This window comes from Antennarius striatus, chromosome 9 (genome assembly GCF_040054535.1).
Source record: "Antennarius striatus isolate MH-2024 chromosome 9, ASM4005453v1, whole genome shotgun sequence".
Classification (NCBI taxonomy): Eukaryota; Metazoa; Chordata; class Actinopteri; order Lophiiformes; family Antennariidae; genus Antennarius; species Antennarius striatus.
In genome coordinates, this window is record NC_090784.1 from 20,609,699 (window position 1) to 20,626,261 (window position 16,563).

A 16,563-nucleotide genomic window follows, 5' to 3' on the forward strand; every position below is an offset into this window, starting at 1 on the left:
AAGCCCCATTCCGGTGCGGGTCTGTCGCTGCTGTCTGAACAGGAGCCGCGGGACCCGGACTATCGTGACCTTTATATGTGCGCCTTCAACACCGCGCTGTCAGGAGTCTGCCCCCGCTTCCGGCAGCGTGCCCTCCTCCTCGTCCTCCTCCGCGTGCCTCCAGTCCAGTCTCACCTGTTGACGCCGACAGCAGCGCGCGCCAACCTGTCACGTCCGCTGGGAGGGATCGAATCGAACCAGGTGGAGATCGCGACACCAGACAGGCGCGATAACGAGGCTGTCACCCGCAGACACTTGTGGTGGCGGAAGCGCTGTAAAAGTTGGCCGAAGTGACGTTTAAATACCGGTCAGTTGTTTTTTTTAGTTGTTTTTTTTTAGTTGTTTTGTTTTTGTTTTGTTTTTGTTTTTTTAGCCGTTGCTGGTTTCGTCTGATATGTTACGGATCCGAGGACCCGCAACCGTTGCGGTTTAGGTCGGAGCACTTTTTCCCAGGTAAGACACGTTTCTCGACACTCACACCAGGTCAAAAGAAACGGTTCTCAACGTCGCGCTGCTCACGTTGTAAACACGGTTTTTCCCACGGGAGATGAAGTAACAGTAACAGAACGCGCTAATGGTGCCTCCTGTGTCACTACCTTCAGCTTTCCTCTGCTGGAAACCGTCACTCCCCCCTGTTTACACCTGCTTTTCCATTCATTCTGCGGCCGGAACTGAGACGGTGTCAATAAATCCTACTTATTGAATGTATCGTAAACGCAGCAGGAGCGGCGCGAGACAAGAAGCGCCAATGGGGTCTCACCCCCACACCCCCCCCCCCGTTCCTACTACTTTATATTTGGAGGATTTTGCTGATAACTGCTACAAGCCAACCCGACGAAGTCGCCGCTCATTTACTACGTCATTAATACGTCACAGCCGCGTCCAGCAGAGTCCAGCTTTTTTACACAGAGGTGAGTCCGTTTATTTTGAATCCATCCACCTCCATCAACATGGAGAAAGGTGAACAAAGTAGACCCCTGTAGCTCCATCAGTGTTTTTTACAGAGAACGTATAGGTGGAATAAAGGCGCAGCAGCCCCACCTTGTGTAAATGACGATCGTTTAACTGTGATTGTAAAATACTCCTGATTTATTGGTGTTCACCTTATTATTAATTATCATAATATAAATGAGAAATTACTTTAAATTTGACATTAAAATTCTTATTTAATTCCGGTTTGCATGAATGCATGTTGTGTTTACATTGATCCTGGTATATGTGGCCTTCTATCACTCCATCAGCGTAAACACAGTGGGTGTGGGGGAAGGCTGTGAGGAGAGATTCCTGTCTGGGGAGATCTGCCTTCATTTATTCTGTCCTTGTCTGTCTCCCACACAGACGCCTTGTTTTGACCTGTTTTTGGACAAATCTGTGTCTGAGCCCTCCATCCTAGTCTGTCATTAATGGATCAGTGTTGTTTGTAGCATCACAACTAACCACAGATCCAGTCAGGCCAAAGGAATCTCAGTCAGTAGGGGTTACGTACAGTATCACGAGGGTTCAAGATAGATTCCCCAACTTAAATTCTTCATGAAGTGACATTTTCTAGGATTTAACGTCATTTAAAACCAACAAGTAAACATAAATAACTAATAACATTCACTTTAGCTCTGTCTGCTCAGAGCTGACGCACAACTTCTGTCATCTTCTACTTCAGACTGCTGGATTGTGTTCAGCCTCATACATGGAAGGGAAATATTTACCTCTGCCACATTAAATTCTCAATTTTAAGCATCGGTTTCAATATCAGTCTGATGGCAGACTGTCACTGGAACCTGGCGTATACTACAGATGACTGAACAGGCTTAAAAATCCTCCACACATAAGGCCGTCATTGTTGTCGGGGAACAGAATTTAAAACTGACATCAGCTCATCAGGCAATTTTCCACAAGAATGTAGAAAAATAGACCCAGAAAGAAACAAGGAGCTCAGACATGAGTCCAGTTACACTTCCACAACATGTTTGTTTGTCTTTCTAATTTTTTATATTCGTGGTCCCTGAAGCTGAACCAGCAAGAAACACATGCGGCAGGGTCAGAGGTCACTGCGGGGTTAGAGGTTGTTGTGTTAGCGTGACTTAGAGAACAACAAATGCGGAAAATGTCTTTTCAACCAAATGTAATTCTAGTCTTAAGCACATGATTCAACTGTTCCTGTTTTGACAGCTACAATTCTTTGCAGTGAATAAGTCAGCCAAGACCGAACAGTCCTACACGACGGTTTCTTTTACTTTCGTGGAAATGGATCTGGTGGTTTTTGGATAAAATAGGGGAAACACAGCAATGTTAAAATCAGTGGACAAATATTACTCAATCAGCCTGTTTTTGCAGATACACACAAATATTTGATTGGCTCCTTATTTGATGACCGATACTCCGTTGCTCGAACACATTTAATTCATTTCTGTTGTTTTGCACAGGCAGATAAACCAACAAACCCGGTGAGAGCACATCCTCTCTGGTGGAGGTGAAAGAACTTTGAAAACAACGTATGCTCAGTACTGAAGATGTTAACGTCATGATGTCAGGCCTTTTGTTGAACTCAGAGTTGATTTGGTTGGTTTGATCGACAGCGCACCCTGTAATAAAAATAATTAGTGGTTTATTCCACAAGTTTACAATGCTGAACAGCTGGTTTTGTTTTTTATGCCCCCCGGAGACAAAAGAGGACAAAACCTACAGGAACAGAAGGAGCATTTTATCTTCTGGAATGTAGGTGCTCTGGTCTGCATCACGCTTTGTATTACAGTATAATTTCAGCTGTGGTTAACGTGTCTGAGTTTAATGCTTACTACAGATTTCTTGCACAGAAAATGTGTTGTATATCTGATGGTGGAAGGAAAAACAAACCAAAACCCTGCACAATTTTCGGGTGACTGCTGTTATTTCTGCGCTCACACCTCCATCAGGTCAAATCAGACCGACTGGTTGTGTCCTGTTGATCCCACCTGTGTTTCTCACACGTACCTGTTGCGCCCATCGCTCTCTTATTATTCTACATTCCCTACCTCCGAGCCCGGCCTCTGTGTGATGAATGGAGCATTGTGCGCCGCTCACCTCTCCACAGGACGGTGTAGCTCACATGCTCCATGTGCCACTTGTTTTTCCCCATTGTGTCCTTGCATTGAACGCATACTGACAGGCTGTAATCAGCATTCACACCCACACAGAGAACACCACTGTCAGAGCTCTTTTGTTCTGTGTGTTGCTGATGGAATATAGCTGTTGTCAGTGTTGACTTTTTTTTTTTTGTACACACTGCTTAGTCCCATTTTTTCATTTTAACCACTCATCAGCGAGGCCCTGACAGGGACAAGGTCGCTTCAGTCATATACATGTCTGCATGGGGTTAAAGTCACCATCACCAGGGCAGCTGTGGAAATGGATTTAAAAAAATATCTGTTTGTGAGGAAAGTGGGACTCCTGTTGTCGGCCGCTACAGCTGGTTATCGTCTGTTTCCCCCATCAGACAGTAAATCTGGATGACTTGAACGGACTGACTGAAGCTTCAACCGAGCCTCAGAGGAAAAGAAAGTGATGCGAGTTGAGGATGTGAAAACACACTACTGGTGGGGTTATGATGAGCTGCTGATTAACCCCCCCGGATTAGTATGTGACTCAGCTGTAGATGACTGGTACTTTAGCTGGTTGTTGCTGATCATTAGCTGATTATTGTTGATCATTAGTTTATTATTGCTGATCATTAGCTGATTATTTTTCATCTTTAGCTGCTTGTTTCTGATCATTAGCTGATTGTTGCTGATCATTAGTTTATTATTGGTGATCATTAGCTGGTTATTTCTGACCAGTCGATGCTCTTTGTCCTAAAACATTTTTAAAAAATCAGTAATGAGGATTCATATTTCTTGGTGTGACTCGTTGCATCACTTGGACACACACACACACAAACACACACACACACACACACACTCGATGGCGACGCGTGTTTCTGCTCACTTCCTCTCTGCTATCGTGCTCCCCAGAGGCTCTCCCCTCCCAGCAATCATGTCTCATTATCCTGGTCTAAAAGCTGTGTTTTCTTTTTCAATCTGCCTCTCAGGCTGATTATTTTCTTCCCTACATGAATGCTGTTATAATCTGCAGACGGTGCTCTCTTCATTTTCTCCCTTTCTTTTTTCGCTTCTTTGTGTTTGTTTAGTCGTTTGCTCGTTGCATTTGACAAATAACAGTGTTAGCATGAAAGCTTGGACTTTAGTCCTGAATGTGTGTGTCTGCCGTGTTGATAGTGTATCTGAGTGGACTTCAGCTAAAGGTCAAACAGCAAATGCTTGTGCTGATATTTGGATAATGGAACTCGGTGTGAAGCTCCCGGCCTTGTCCCCCCCAGAAGAAATGATTAGTGGTGGATTAAATTACACACGTAGTAACAATATGAAATGCGCTTTTTTTTTCTTCTTCACCTTTGACCTTTTCTGCTATCTGACATGTTAACATGAAACCCGCATGTAAAATGTTATGGTGTTTCAGTCTTCATAACAGCAACAACCACCAGTGTTACTGTAAAATCATTTATATTATGGGCTATTTCAAATTAATACTAACTGATATATTAACTGATGCTGTGTAGATATAAAATATAAAGGATTTAAACTCTGTTTTTGTTCCATTTTGATCTGGTCTTAAATATTTGTTTTTTGGTTTTTTTTTAAATTGTTATTCAGCACAAGGTTTTTTTTTATAGCGCTTTCAAATGAATTTGTTTTTCATTTTATGTGACTTATGACATCATGTTGTATGTTGTACATTATTCTATGAAAAAAAAATTGGTATTCTTTATTGTGAATATATATTTTTAGTGATCATTAATGCAGGTGATGACACTTTAACTTATTGCCTAAGAGATTATTTTCAATTTCTTTAATTTAAGAATATAAATATAATATGAAATGTACAGAAAATAGAAATAATAGAAAATAGAAAATAAACAGAAAATAATAAAGATCAGATCATTCAAATGATCATTATAGATGAAAACCTCTCGATTATTTTTAAATCCACAGACCTCACATCCTTAAAAAAGAACTCCCACCCAGTGATTGGATCATAATAACAAACTAATAAACTTGCCAAGAACATTAAAAAGTAACAGTCAGCTCATTTCGGAGCATCACTGGAAACAAGACGCTGACTTCTAGTATTTTCACACCCTCCATCATTCCGTTTTCCTTCTTCTTCCCTCCCTCTGTCCGAGCCCCCCACCACCACCATCACCACCCCCATTTTGGAAACCCTCACTCATATCTGGACTGTATATTTATCTGTGTGCTTCCACTCTGCCTGCATTCCCTGCATCCTAATAAGGCCTGGATACAAGGAGCGAGGACGGGGAGGGAAGACAGTGGGAAAAGGTTGGACGGAGGAATCAAGTATTTTCCCACAAATTGTTTTTGGTGTTTGTTTATTTTTTAATATATTTTTTAATTTGGATGATGCCTGATTTTGTGACCTGGCAATAGAGTATGAAAGAGAACAGTATGAATAATGACCTTTAGTTTGATGTAGTGTACCATCCCAAATGTTGGGAATGAATCCTTGTGTAATATAATGATAGGTTCCAAAAGTACAAATTAAATGTACATCAGGGTCTGTTCTGATTTGTTCCAAGCCTTATTTTTGTTTTATTTCAATCATTTCTTTCATTTGCTTCTACCCGCTGATACACATAGAAACCCTCAAACAGGAAGAAGCGTTATTCATCACAGGAGTCTCACAGGAGCTAAAAGAGAGAACCTGAAACACAACCACAAACCCACATCCAAATCACCTCTTTCTCTTTCACTCTTGTTTTGTCTTTGCTGCTGGATGTTTTCTCCATCAGAGTATCTTCTGGAAGCCCACAAGGTTTTTATTTTGTGGTTTTAAGTGCTTATGCAGTGTTGAGCTGTCACCTGATCCAGGACGCGCCTCCAACCACAGAGCGGATTAGATTACTACAATGTTCAGTTTGGGTGTCCTCATTAACCAATTCCCCTGTCTTGGCCTTCAGAAATGCCCCAGCATACCAGCATGGAGAGCACCAGGAGCCAGTGGCAGCACGGGATGCGGCCGTCTTGGATCACCAGAGTGGCCGAAGGTCAAAGCCCCGCCTCCTCGGGGGCGGAGTCGGACACGGAAAGCAGCAGCACGGAGAGTGAGAGAGTGATTGAGGTGAGGTTGTTGATGATGGTTTGTTGTTAGGTGTATTGAACCCATAAGTCGTCACACAGCTTTGATTCGGTCCCTCAGAAGCAGGAGCTGGACTCACTGAGGGTCCTGCCGTCCAACTCGGTGCTCCAGCAGCGAATCACGGAGATCGACCAAAAGAAGGAGGAGTTAAAGATTGAGGTGAGGCCCAGTCGCACAAAAGCAGCTCACAATAATAAGTCACATGTGAGGAAAATGGTAGATGATGTCTGTTGTGGTGCAAGATTCACAGTAAAGTTTGGCAACTTTAAAAAAAAAAAAAAACAATAAAAAAACATTAAAAATATAATGAAAAAATATACATTTCATTTATAGAGCACCTTTTTTATTTTAATAAAGCAACTTAACAGGTATAGATAATAAACGAAAACAATAGATTATAATATTGATTAATATAATATTAAAAAATAATTAGTATAATAGCAAATGATTCAACATTTATATGTTAATTATTAAATTATAAAAATTAACACCAATGATTGATTTTGATTTCTACCTCAACACTTGAAACACACAGCACAACAAACATGTCACAAAGATGCAAATTTGCAACATTAAAATACACAAAGAGGCAAGTTAGAACTAGTAGGTCATTAAGCTTTCTCAGATTTAAGGATTAATAGATTAAGAAAATTAACTGCAGATAAATCAATATAAAAACAGATCCGAGTTGCGTCTTATCGTCACCGATGGTTGCACAAGAGGTGATGAAGATTTTCCTGGGGATTCTTCTTACCCAGATAGAGCACAAGAACACACTGGAGTGATGTGGCTCCGCTGAGGTCGGCACATTTCAATCTTTACAAACACAGATGCACTCAGAGTGAAGGAATGCCTCTCTGCGGCTGGACGTCTGCTCAGCGTGACTCAGGCCGGCGGCTCCTGTGCTTTCAGTTGCAGCTGGAGATCGCCTTGCTGCAGGGCGAGCTGCAGACGGAGCAGAAGCTGCTGCAGAGACACTCGCAGAAGCTGCTGGATCTGCAGAAGTCCAGGCGGACGGAGAAGAGGCACACCGACAGACAAAAGGTAAGCTGCATCAATTTATTTACTTTTAAACTGGTTGCTGAAGGGCGCGTTTGTCTAGGACGTGTGAAAAATGGCTGATGGGATGACTTATTTTCCTGTCATGACAATGAAAGTAAGCTTGAAGCATGTAGAAATGTGTGGGTTTTATTAAGATCTATTCAAGAAGTCACCGATGAGTCAATTCCCACGTAAAGATTGTTGTAGCGGAGCTGCCTTGAATCCAGACAAGAGAAGAAAGACTCACTTTTATGTTTTTTTTCCTTCTCTTTTCAAATGGTTTTGCTTTTAAAAGTTGGGTGATGACGATGCTTTTGCTCGACTCCTCTCACGCCGTGTCTCCCGCAGGAGCGAGAGCGTCTGGAGGAGGAAAGAAGCAGGGTGGAGGCGCTGAGGAGGAGTTGTGAGGAAAAGGAGAAACTGATCCCCAGCGAGCCCGACAGACGGAGAGAACAGCTGATGCTGCAGCTGCAGCGGGTGAGAAGACGTCAGATTAAATGTTTGATGATGTCATTCATATTCCGGATCATTCATTGATGACGTCATTCATTGATTGAAATAACGTTAGCTTTTATTTTTCATATGATGGAGACAGGCGGTCGTTGTGTAGCCATGGTAACGATGTTCTTTCTTGTCACATGGATTCAGGAATACGGATGTAAGGTAGTGTTTTTGGTGTCAGTCCAAATCAAATATAGAAATCAACCGACAGTTGGCGTCAGACTCCTCCATGGAATGTTTTTTTAAGATGAACAAAAGTGCGTTGTTTCATCTCTCCAAAACCTGATGCGTTGAGTTGTTAACACACAATGAGTGTGTAGAGTGTGTGTTTTCAAGACACGGTTAAGAGTTCAGCGACAGGTTTCAACTTTTGCTTTTGTTGTGACTTGTCAGATTTATTTGGAAAGACATGGCAGAAACTGGTTTGTCGTGAATTGCGACACAGAGAAAACCACACAAGCACACAGACAGAGGACTTAAGTACACAATGAACCAGAAGAGCAGAGCAGGTGTCTCCATTTCCAGACAATGAGGTTTTATTCTCTCCTGACTCGTTGGTCTCTTTGAAAATGTTCCTCACACAGAAACTGATCTGATCTGAACTGCAGTGATCTAAAAAAAATTACCCACTGTTGGATGAATAAAGGAATATCTTATCTTAAAAAGTGAAAAACCTGAAATTTTATTTTAATTATTAGCTAATAATTTAATAGCATTACTTTGTTTTGTAGTTTTAACTGGATAAATGTTGGGGCCAACTTCCCTAGTGAAGGTGCAGGATATACAGATTAATTTTCAGACAATTAAATAATCTTAACTTAATCTTTTCAGGAGATTTGATATTAAATAGATTTGTTTTAATTCATTTGAATGAAGCCAAAGATCTATTTTTTTTAAATTTTCCTTTCCAACTTCAATGAAATATAACATTAAAACCTGTGTGCATTAGACTAATATCTCTGTCTTCACCCCAGGAGAAAGAGGCGATGGAGGCGGCGGCTCGTGCCTTTGAAGACTGGGAGTTCCGCGTCTTGGAGCAAGAGAGTGGCATCGACGATGAGGATGAGAGCGCCGTGGAGGGGAGCGAGGAAGGCAGCGAGCGGGAGATGGAGAATGAGAAGGAGATCTCGCGTCAGCAGCATGTGGTCACTGCTGCACAGGTAAACAGCACACATACCGCGATTAGAGTTATAATTTTATTTATTTAGCAGTGTAAATGTGGATCTCATTGCATCACATGACCCATCACAAATCAAAATACACTCGCACATCCATCACCACTTCCAAGTTGTTCCGAGAGCGACTGGAAATTCTTTTTTCTACGTTCAGCCACAGGAATTTGTTGACAGTCCATGTTTCCACGTAGGTCAGATTGAACGAGAGCCGAATGGAGATAACAGATGGGTAGAGAGTGAAAATAGTCATGAATTGTTCTTCAGTTGGCCGGAGGTTGTAACAGGAGGAGAGATGAACAGAGGCCTTTGTGTGAGAGGGATATTGACTCAGCTGCGGATGACGGCTCGTCTCTGTCCGTCACGAGCCGCAGATTCATCGTCGACCGTCGCGTCTTTGTGCCGTCACGTGTCCGTCTCGTGCCTCTCATTAACTTGCAAATGGATGTTTGATTTGCATTGTGTCTCGGGGAGGATGAGCACAACCCAGACTCGCCCTGTCAGAACGTTTGAGTCGAGATTACATCACGACGCGATGAAAAGATCCAGTCGGTCCTTAAACTGAAGCGGACAGGAGAAACCGTGCGGCGGTGGACGCTCAGGCCAATCTTTTTTCTGAATTCCAGGAGCGAGTCCAGCAGTTAGAGAGGCAGCTGAGAGACATGGAGAGGGAGAAGGAGAGAGAGCTGAACGCCCTGAGGAGAGAGAAGAGGGAACTCATCCACGCCAGTCAAATGGTGAGAAAGACTTCCACTAAAAACAAAAGAATATTTTATCCTGGCGGGACGCCTGTTGCGTTTGTTGTAAATTTGGACTTTTCCATGGGTAGGACTTGTTTTTCTGCACACTTTCTCATCATTTCATGTAACAGCAGGCACCTGTTTTCAGTAGAATAACGCTGATGAGCCGTTTGTGCACCAAACAGCAGGTTGGCGTCATTGGCGCCACGTCGGTGAACGTAGGGGAGCCATCAGCTGCTGAAGAGGCAGAGATCTCCCTGTCAGGGTACATAAAGAGAACAACACATAGAAGAGAAGAAATGTTGGGCTTCCACTCAACCAGTAGATGCAAATAGAATTTTTTTAAACCCAGTTTTTATTGCATTTATTAGTTATCTCACTCTTGGCATCATCCATCGGTCGATTGGTTGTTTAAAATGTTTTGAAATTGTTGTAATTACTCGTAAAAAGTCCGTTTCAAATTTTATTGGCTTCTACTGAGTAATATTCATAATACTGCATCAAGCAGATGAGAAAAACACACAGTTTAACTCCGTTTAACTCGGCGTCACCGGTGAAATTGTGCTGACATCAGCGCTGCCCTTTAGTCGGACTTCTGGCGGCTCCGGTTCACACGAGGAGGAGACGAGACCGAGTGAGAGAGTATCTCAAGCCGGAGAGAGGGAGGGAGGGGAAAGGAGAGAGGGAGGAGTAAGCAAAGTGAGGGAGGGGTATTGTGTTTAGCGTGCGAGTGTGTGTGTGTGTGTGTGTGTGTGTGTGCACATGTGTGTGGATGTGTTGAGAGGGTGGGAAGCCGAGCCGGGAGAATTCCACATCACTGCAGCAAAAGCGGTAAGATGAATAATAAGAATTTACTCACATGCTTTTAAAAATGTGATTCTCGGGGGGGGGGGGGGGGGGGCAAAACTAGTACGAGTCGGTCGGGTCTGTTAATGAGACGACAGGAACGGCTGGAGGGGTGGAAGGGAGTGGCAGGAGGGACGAGAAGACACGACATGACAGTATGTGTGACAGCATGAATTGGGGTTTATTTCTAACATATGTAATGAGACGTTGCTGCGGCTGAGAGGCTTGTGTATGAAAGATAAGTCTGACTGTATGAAGTTTGATCTGAATTTGTACATTTGGTTATTCACAAAGATGTAAAGGACAAAAAATAAAAAAAATTGAGTGGATTAAATCTCTCAAATCCGTCCTCACATTTCCTGTGAGTGTGAACCGGCGTGGTAAAAGAGGCAGATAAGGGTTAAACGCTGGGCTCCATGTGGCAACTGACTTGCTCATGTGTTTGTGAGTCAAGCAGGGAGGAGGGTTGGGGGGTGAGATAGTGAGGGCATGATAATTTTTTCAACTCATTACAATCCCCGCTGGAGGCAGAGGTTTCATTCTCAGCCACACGCGGTATGTCGAAGGCACGCCTGGCGTGCCGGTTTTACCTCACCGGACTCCAAATAAAACCAAATCTGCTCCTACAGGTTCTTAAGGAGCAGAAGCCCCTCATTGATTGGTTGAACACCACTAGCTCGGCCCCCTGCATGATGTCATTTTCTCCCCTGTCCGTACACAAGCCTCCTCAGGTATGCAGCGCGTCGCCATGGATACAGAATGTGCATAGCATAGAGTTGCAGCATGCAATTTTTAAAATTATAGATGAAGCTGCTTTTGAAAATGTCACCCAATAAATGTTCCAGAACTCGAACTGTTGGTCTTAATATTATTTAAAAGCATTCTGATAGTTTCATCTCTAGTTGAGGTGAACATTTTTACACGCAGCTCATTTTTGGTAACGTTTTATTTTGTAGGATCCGAGTAAAGAATCCATCAGTTTGCCCAGAAGACGCAGCTCACATCGCAAACTCAGCGACCGGCCGCTCTCGGCGCAAGGTGAGCCTTCACCAGCTCTCCTCTCCTGTTGTTGCTTATTTTTTTTATTGTTCTCCTGATTTGCTTAAAGCGTCTGGTGTTGTCTGTTTGCTTAGCTCCCTCCCTTTTAGTCCAATCAAAGGTGCAACATTGTTCTGTAGGTAGAGAGCTGGATTTACCTGTATAGGCTGGATGAGCCAGAGGAGCCCACACACACACACACACACACACACACATACACTCCTGTTGTAGTGATCACAAATATCCGTCACCTAATATCTGAGGAGCCTGTTTGACCAGATCGTGTCACGTCTCGTTCTTCCTTTTACTCGATGTGTTACAGAATGTCGTAACTGAAAAACGTAGCTTGAAACACACGTGATACACGAATCCTCTGACTCCTCACTGACCGACGCGTGTTGTTCTTGCGTGTCTTTCCCTGTTTGTTTCTTTTCAGTGTTGGTGAGGACGGTTTCAGACAGCCAGACCCCGGAGGCGTTCGCCGCCCGCCTCCAGTCCCACAGACTCAGCAACGGGCACAGCGGCATGCACAGACCTGGGAGCAGCAGCAACGGCGGCGGGCTCTTGACTCCGTGCAACAGCACGACCAGCTCCCGCGCTGCCAGGTCGGTTGTTTCCCTCCTCACTTGATGGAAGCAAAAACGAAGGGCGGCTCTTTAGGAAGTGTGTTTTAGAAGCTTTAGCATTTACATCAGAGAATGTGGAGCGAGTGAGGCGACGCTTCATCCAGCTCATCTGATCTATAAGTAACAAACTATATGTGAGAAACGCGGGCATGTAGGTCACAGTCGAGGCTAGTTAAAGTAGGTCAAATGTTGTGCAGTGTAATATTTCACTGTTTACTTACAGAATAAGTTTAACTATGGAAATGAGTCGAACCCTGTGCGGTCATGTGACTGGTCACGCTCCTCACCCTGCTGACCGCTCATCGCCGATAACGCCGTCCCACATCACATCTCAAAGCGTGCAGTTTGAATCGTTTCAGATAGGAATCATCGCCAACACTACAAAATGAAACCAAGTGGAAAAATCCCTCAAGGAACGTTTAAACTTTTAGGTGGAAGAATAATGAATTACAACAACGAAACTGAACCATCGATCATCAGTTTTAGCAGCACAGCCTCAGTTATTTATTTACTCCTGGGAAAGTAGAGGATTTAAGACACCTCTACACGTTTCGAGGTCATGTGCATCGCAACTTTTGCAGGTCTTGGCTTCATTTGATCGATTTCTTTCCTCTCACAGCCCGACTCTGCTGGATCTGGTGGAGATCGAGAAGAAACTGAGGGAAGCCAAGGCAGAGAGGGAGAAGCTGCTGAGAGAGAGGGTGAGTCACCTGCCGTGGGAAACGCTCGCGGTCGCATCTAATCGCCCGCGACGCTCTTCATTAGACGCGGCTGTCGCCGCCCGCTGCAACCCATGCAGCTCGCGCACGATGGTCCAAGGAAACATCCAGCAGATGGCTGCATGTTTGTGATGCACGTGTGCAGCGTGGTGAATGCCAGAATTGAGAAATGTGTAGCCGTATGATTGCGAGTCTCAAACTCGGACAGAGATCTGACGTTCCTTTCTCGTCTGTTTATTATTTTTTGAGGGGAGGACGGCTGATTTTTTTTTTTTTTTTTATTGTTCTTGATCTCCTCCAGGAAGAGCAGCGGCGTTTTTTGTACGAGGAAAGACGGAAGAGAGAGCTGAATTCTCCCAGTGCAAAATTGGAACCAGAACCGGAGACCCAACCAAGACCAGAGTCTGGACCAAATGAGGAACCGCGGGCGTGCACCCCCCCAAACTCACCCGTACGTATTCAGCAGCAGCCAGAAAACGTGGTTTTATTCTTCCTGCTTCTCCAACAGCTGATGGTCTTATGACAGTTCTATACGTTTGGATGGATCCTACATTTCCCATAATGCTATTCCCCGTGTTGTCAACACTAACTCCAGTCTAGATGTTTCTGAATGTCCTCAGAATTCACGATACATTCTTTCATGTGTGTTTATTTTTGTGTGTTTTAACCCTTCGCGTCACCTGAGGATGTTTCAGACTCACAAACAGGTTCAGCCACAGTAACAGATTCAGACTCTTCCTGATGTGTCTCCAGCTCCGCAATCTGCCCCTCTTCCTCTCCCCCAACTTTGACCTCCGGTCCCACCTGGAGTCCCTGGGTCACGGCGTGGCCGGATGCACGGACCTGCGGCTCACGCCCCGACGCTGCGCCGGCTTCCTGACGAAGCGAGGGGGGAGGGTCAAGACCTGGAAGAAGAGGTGGTTCCTGTTCGACATGGACCACAGGCGACTGGCGTACTATACAGGTTAGACTGGCTGGGAGGCTGTGTGTCTACATGCCGACTGCATGAACGCGTGACTGAAAGCCCTCTGTGTGTCACAGCCTCCCATCAAAATAAGATTCAGCTTAACATCCCCGTCCCGATGCCATCCTTTGATCATACAGCCGCACGTTCAGTCTCTTGCAGAGGAAAGAGGATCACTTTGGTCCTAATGAGTGTCTTATCATGTGTTTCTTCTCAAACTTCCTGCAGACTGTGATGAGCGGAAGCTAAAGGGAGTCATCTACTTCCAGGCCATAGAAGAAGTTTATTACGACCACCTACGAACAGCCTCTTCTGTGAGTTCTCAAACAGTACACCAGCTTTTACACGTCAACGTCTGAGGAGAGTTTCCACCTGACAGTCTGAGCCAAACCACTTTGAATGTTTAGGGGAGGAATGTATTTTCAAACTGGACGTTCGGCTACAGGATTCTGATATGTGAAGCAAAGGCTGGTCATCAAATCTATCCCAGAACATGTTTTAAGTTCTTGCTGGGATCTAACAAGTTGTCATTCCCAACTGACCCGAACTGACCACAACGTCTCGTGATTCCGCAGTGAAGTCACTCCCTTGGTTTGCTTTTATTTTTCTTTCTTCCCATGACCCAGAGTTAGTTTTAAAGGTTTAAGGTTGCCGCTCCTTCAAGCGTGTCAGCGGACGCGATAGATTTACACTCGATGGAAGATACGAACGGTCGCTGCAATTACGGTATTACCGGGTGTCGGGTGACGCTGCAGCTGCCCTGTTAGCTGGTAGAAAGCCTCCAGTTTTAAGTAGTGTCACATGACACGATGGGTTTACAGTCGTATTACATTTACCAGCCAATCACTGATGAGTTTATGTTGATGCTTATATAACCAACAAAACTGACCCCAGTGCAGCGACGGTTAGCGTAAATAAGTATGAATATATAAGTAAATAAAAATAGAAGACAAGCATTGTTCAGTGCTGTCATACTGTTAAGTTACTTTATATTTTGTTAGATGCTTCAGACTGTTTCTCTATCTTTTTCCCTTTATTTCGACTACTAGTTCAAGCGCTATTTGTCTTTGCAAAGTAAAGCCAGAACCTGTTGGGCCATAATCAGACACGTTAGTGGAGCTTCTTCTCCATCGTGACTGTGGCTGTTTTTCCCTCCAGTCTCCGCGGCCAAGCCTCACTTTCTGTGTGAAGACGTACGACCGGCTCTTCTTCCTGGTGGCCTCCAACGCAGTCTCCATGAGGATTTGGATGGACGTCATCGTAACCGCCACAGATGAGCACAGCCGTTATTGAGTGCATTCTATAGATCCATTAACCCCCCCCCCCCATCTGAGGGGCTGGACTCCTTAGGTGATAAACAGATGAGCTTGATCACTGTGGAGGAAACTGTTACGAAAAATGAAAGAAGTGATGCACCACTTGTGGCAGATGAGCCAGCTGTTACTGGAGGTTTCACCCTTACAGGCTCTGATCCCCCCCTGCTGGTCACTGTCCGCCATTACAGGAGTGGAACACTAATACGCCACAGTGTAATTGATTATCCACAATAATACACTTTAATATGAACAGAGATAATTTGTCCTGTAATGGTTTTTCTTTCATAATTGATTTTTTTTTTCATAAATTAAGTTATTGTTTGGAAAATTTCTATGGGTTCGCTATGTAAATAAATGAAGGTATCCATTGTCATGAATGCACTATTAAATGTTTATTCATAAAAACATACTTCAGTTTGACCTTTTTCCCTTGAATCTTTATTAATGTTGTGTTATACTGCAGAACAAATGAGGTTTGTGGCTGAAGATATGAGCCATGTTTATCATTAAGTCAACAGTCACCAGCCAGCGCTCCGGTGTCCTTTGCCCTTTTTTTTCCCTCTGGATGATTGACTCATTTTTATTACTGTTGTTACCAAACATGTCAACACTTCTTATCACAATCTCTGCAGAGAAAAGCCACCACATAAGTCAGCATGCCTAAAATCTGTGTGGCTTCACATTATGGACGGCATCAAGCGAAAAGTCAAAGTTACTCTTTGTCCTTTTTTGCCTTTCTGCTTCAATAACATGCACGTAACAACTAATGAGCAATATTAACTACTACTTTTACTACCTGATAGCAACAACATATGTTCATAACTGAAATGGTAACTGTGCTGTTTCATCTTATATCAGCACTGTTTGGCGCTCAGCTGGCAGACTGTTGGATCATTACTTGGTGCATTCTGGTACTTGTGAAAAAAATACAATTTTAGAAACGTATCTTCTTTATCTCGTGTTGATCTGCCATCTGCATTTTCTCTGCCGGTCACTCTAACTATAAACCACAAGATGCTCTCGTGTCTGGTCTGGTTGCTTAGCGCCACTCAGACAGACGGAAGTTTCAAGAGCAGCGTGTCGTCCAGACACTTCATCAGTCTGACGCAGTCGTTGGATTAAAACTAGTGAACCTTCAATGCAGGTAAAACTTTGATTTACATGGTTTTTTTTTACACGTCAGAAATATTGAAGCTGATCTTGTGCTAATTTTTTTTCTGAGAAATCAAGTTACACACTTCATTGTGCATTTGTAATGTGTATACTTATAATTTTTTTTATTTAATGCAAATCTGTTCTTAATTTTATCCTCCCTCCAAATTTTATTCTTCTTAGTCTGTTTTTATGCCTATTGAATGCTGGATATCTGTCTGTC

At 43.7% G+C, this 16,563-nt stretch overlaps 1 protein-coding gene across 8 annotated transcripts; it reads left to right on the top strand.

Moving 5' to 3' along the window:
- The first annotated feature begins 14 nt into the window (after positions 1 to 14).
- phldb3 (pleckstrin homology-like domain, family B, member 3) lies at positions 15 to 16,309 on the top strand. Of its 8 annotated transcripts, none has more exons than XM_068323228.1 (16): positions 15 to 240; positions 413 to 950; positions 6,047 to 6,207; positions 6,286 to 6,384; positions 7,138 to 7,269; positions 7,615 to 7,743; positions 8,742 to 8,927; positions 9,566 to 9,676; positions 11,155 to 11,256; positions 11,482 to 11,563; positions 12,000 to 12,168; positions 12,809 to 12,890; positions 13,210 to 13,359; positions 13,662 to 13,872; positions 14,101 to 14,186; positions 15,031 to 16,308. In XM_068323228.1, the coding sequence occupies exons 2-16, from the start codon at positions 743 to 745 to the stop codon at positions 15,163 to 15,165; spliced, it is 2,043 nt and encodes a 680-aa protein (XP_068179329.1). In that variant the 5' UTR covers positions 15 to 240; positions 413 to 742; the 3' UTR covers positions 15,166 to 16,308. The 8 variants fall into 8 exon arrangements, with proteins under 8 accessions (XP_068179329.1, XP_068179333.1, XP_068179331.1 ...); XM_068323232.1 differs by having other exon boundaries at positions 16 to 240; positions 413 to 492; positions 15,031 to 16,306; XM_068323230.1 differs by lacking the exon at positions 413 to 950 and having other exon boundaries at positions 16 to 346; positions 15,031 to 16,306.
- Positions 16,310 to 16,563: the final 254 nt, after the last annotated feature.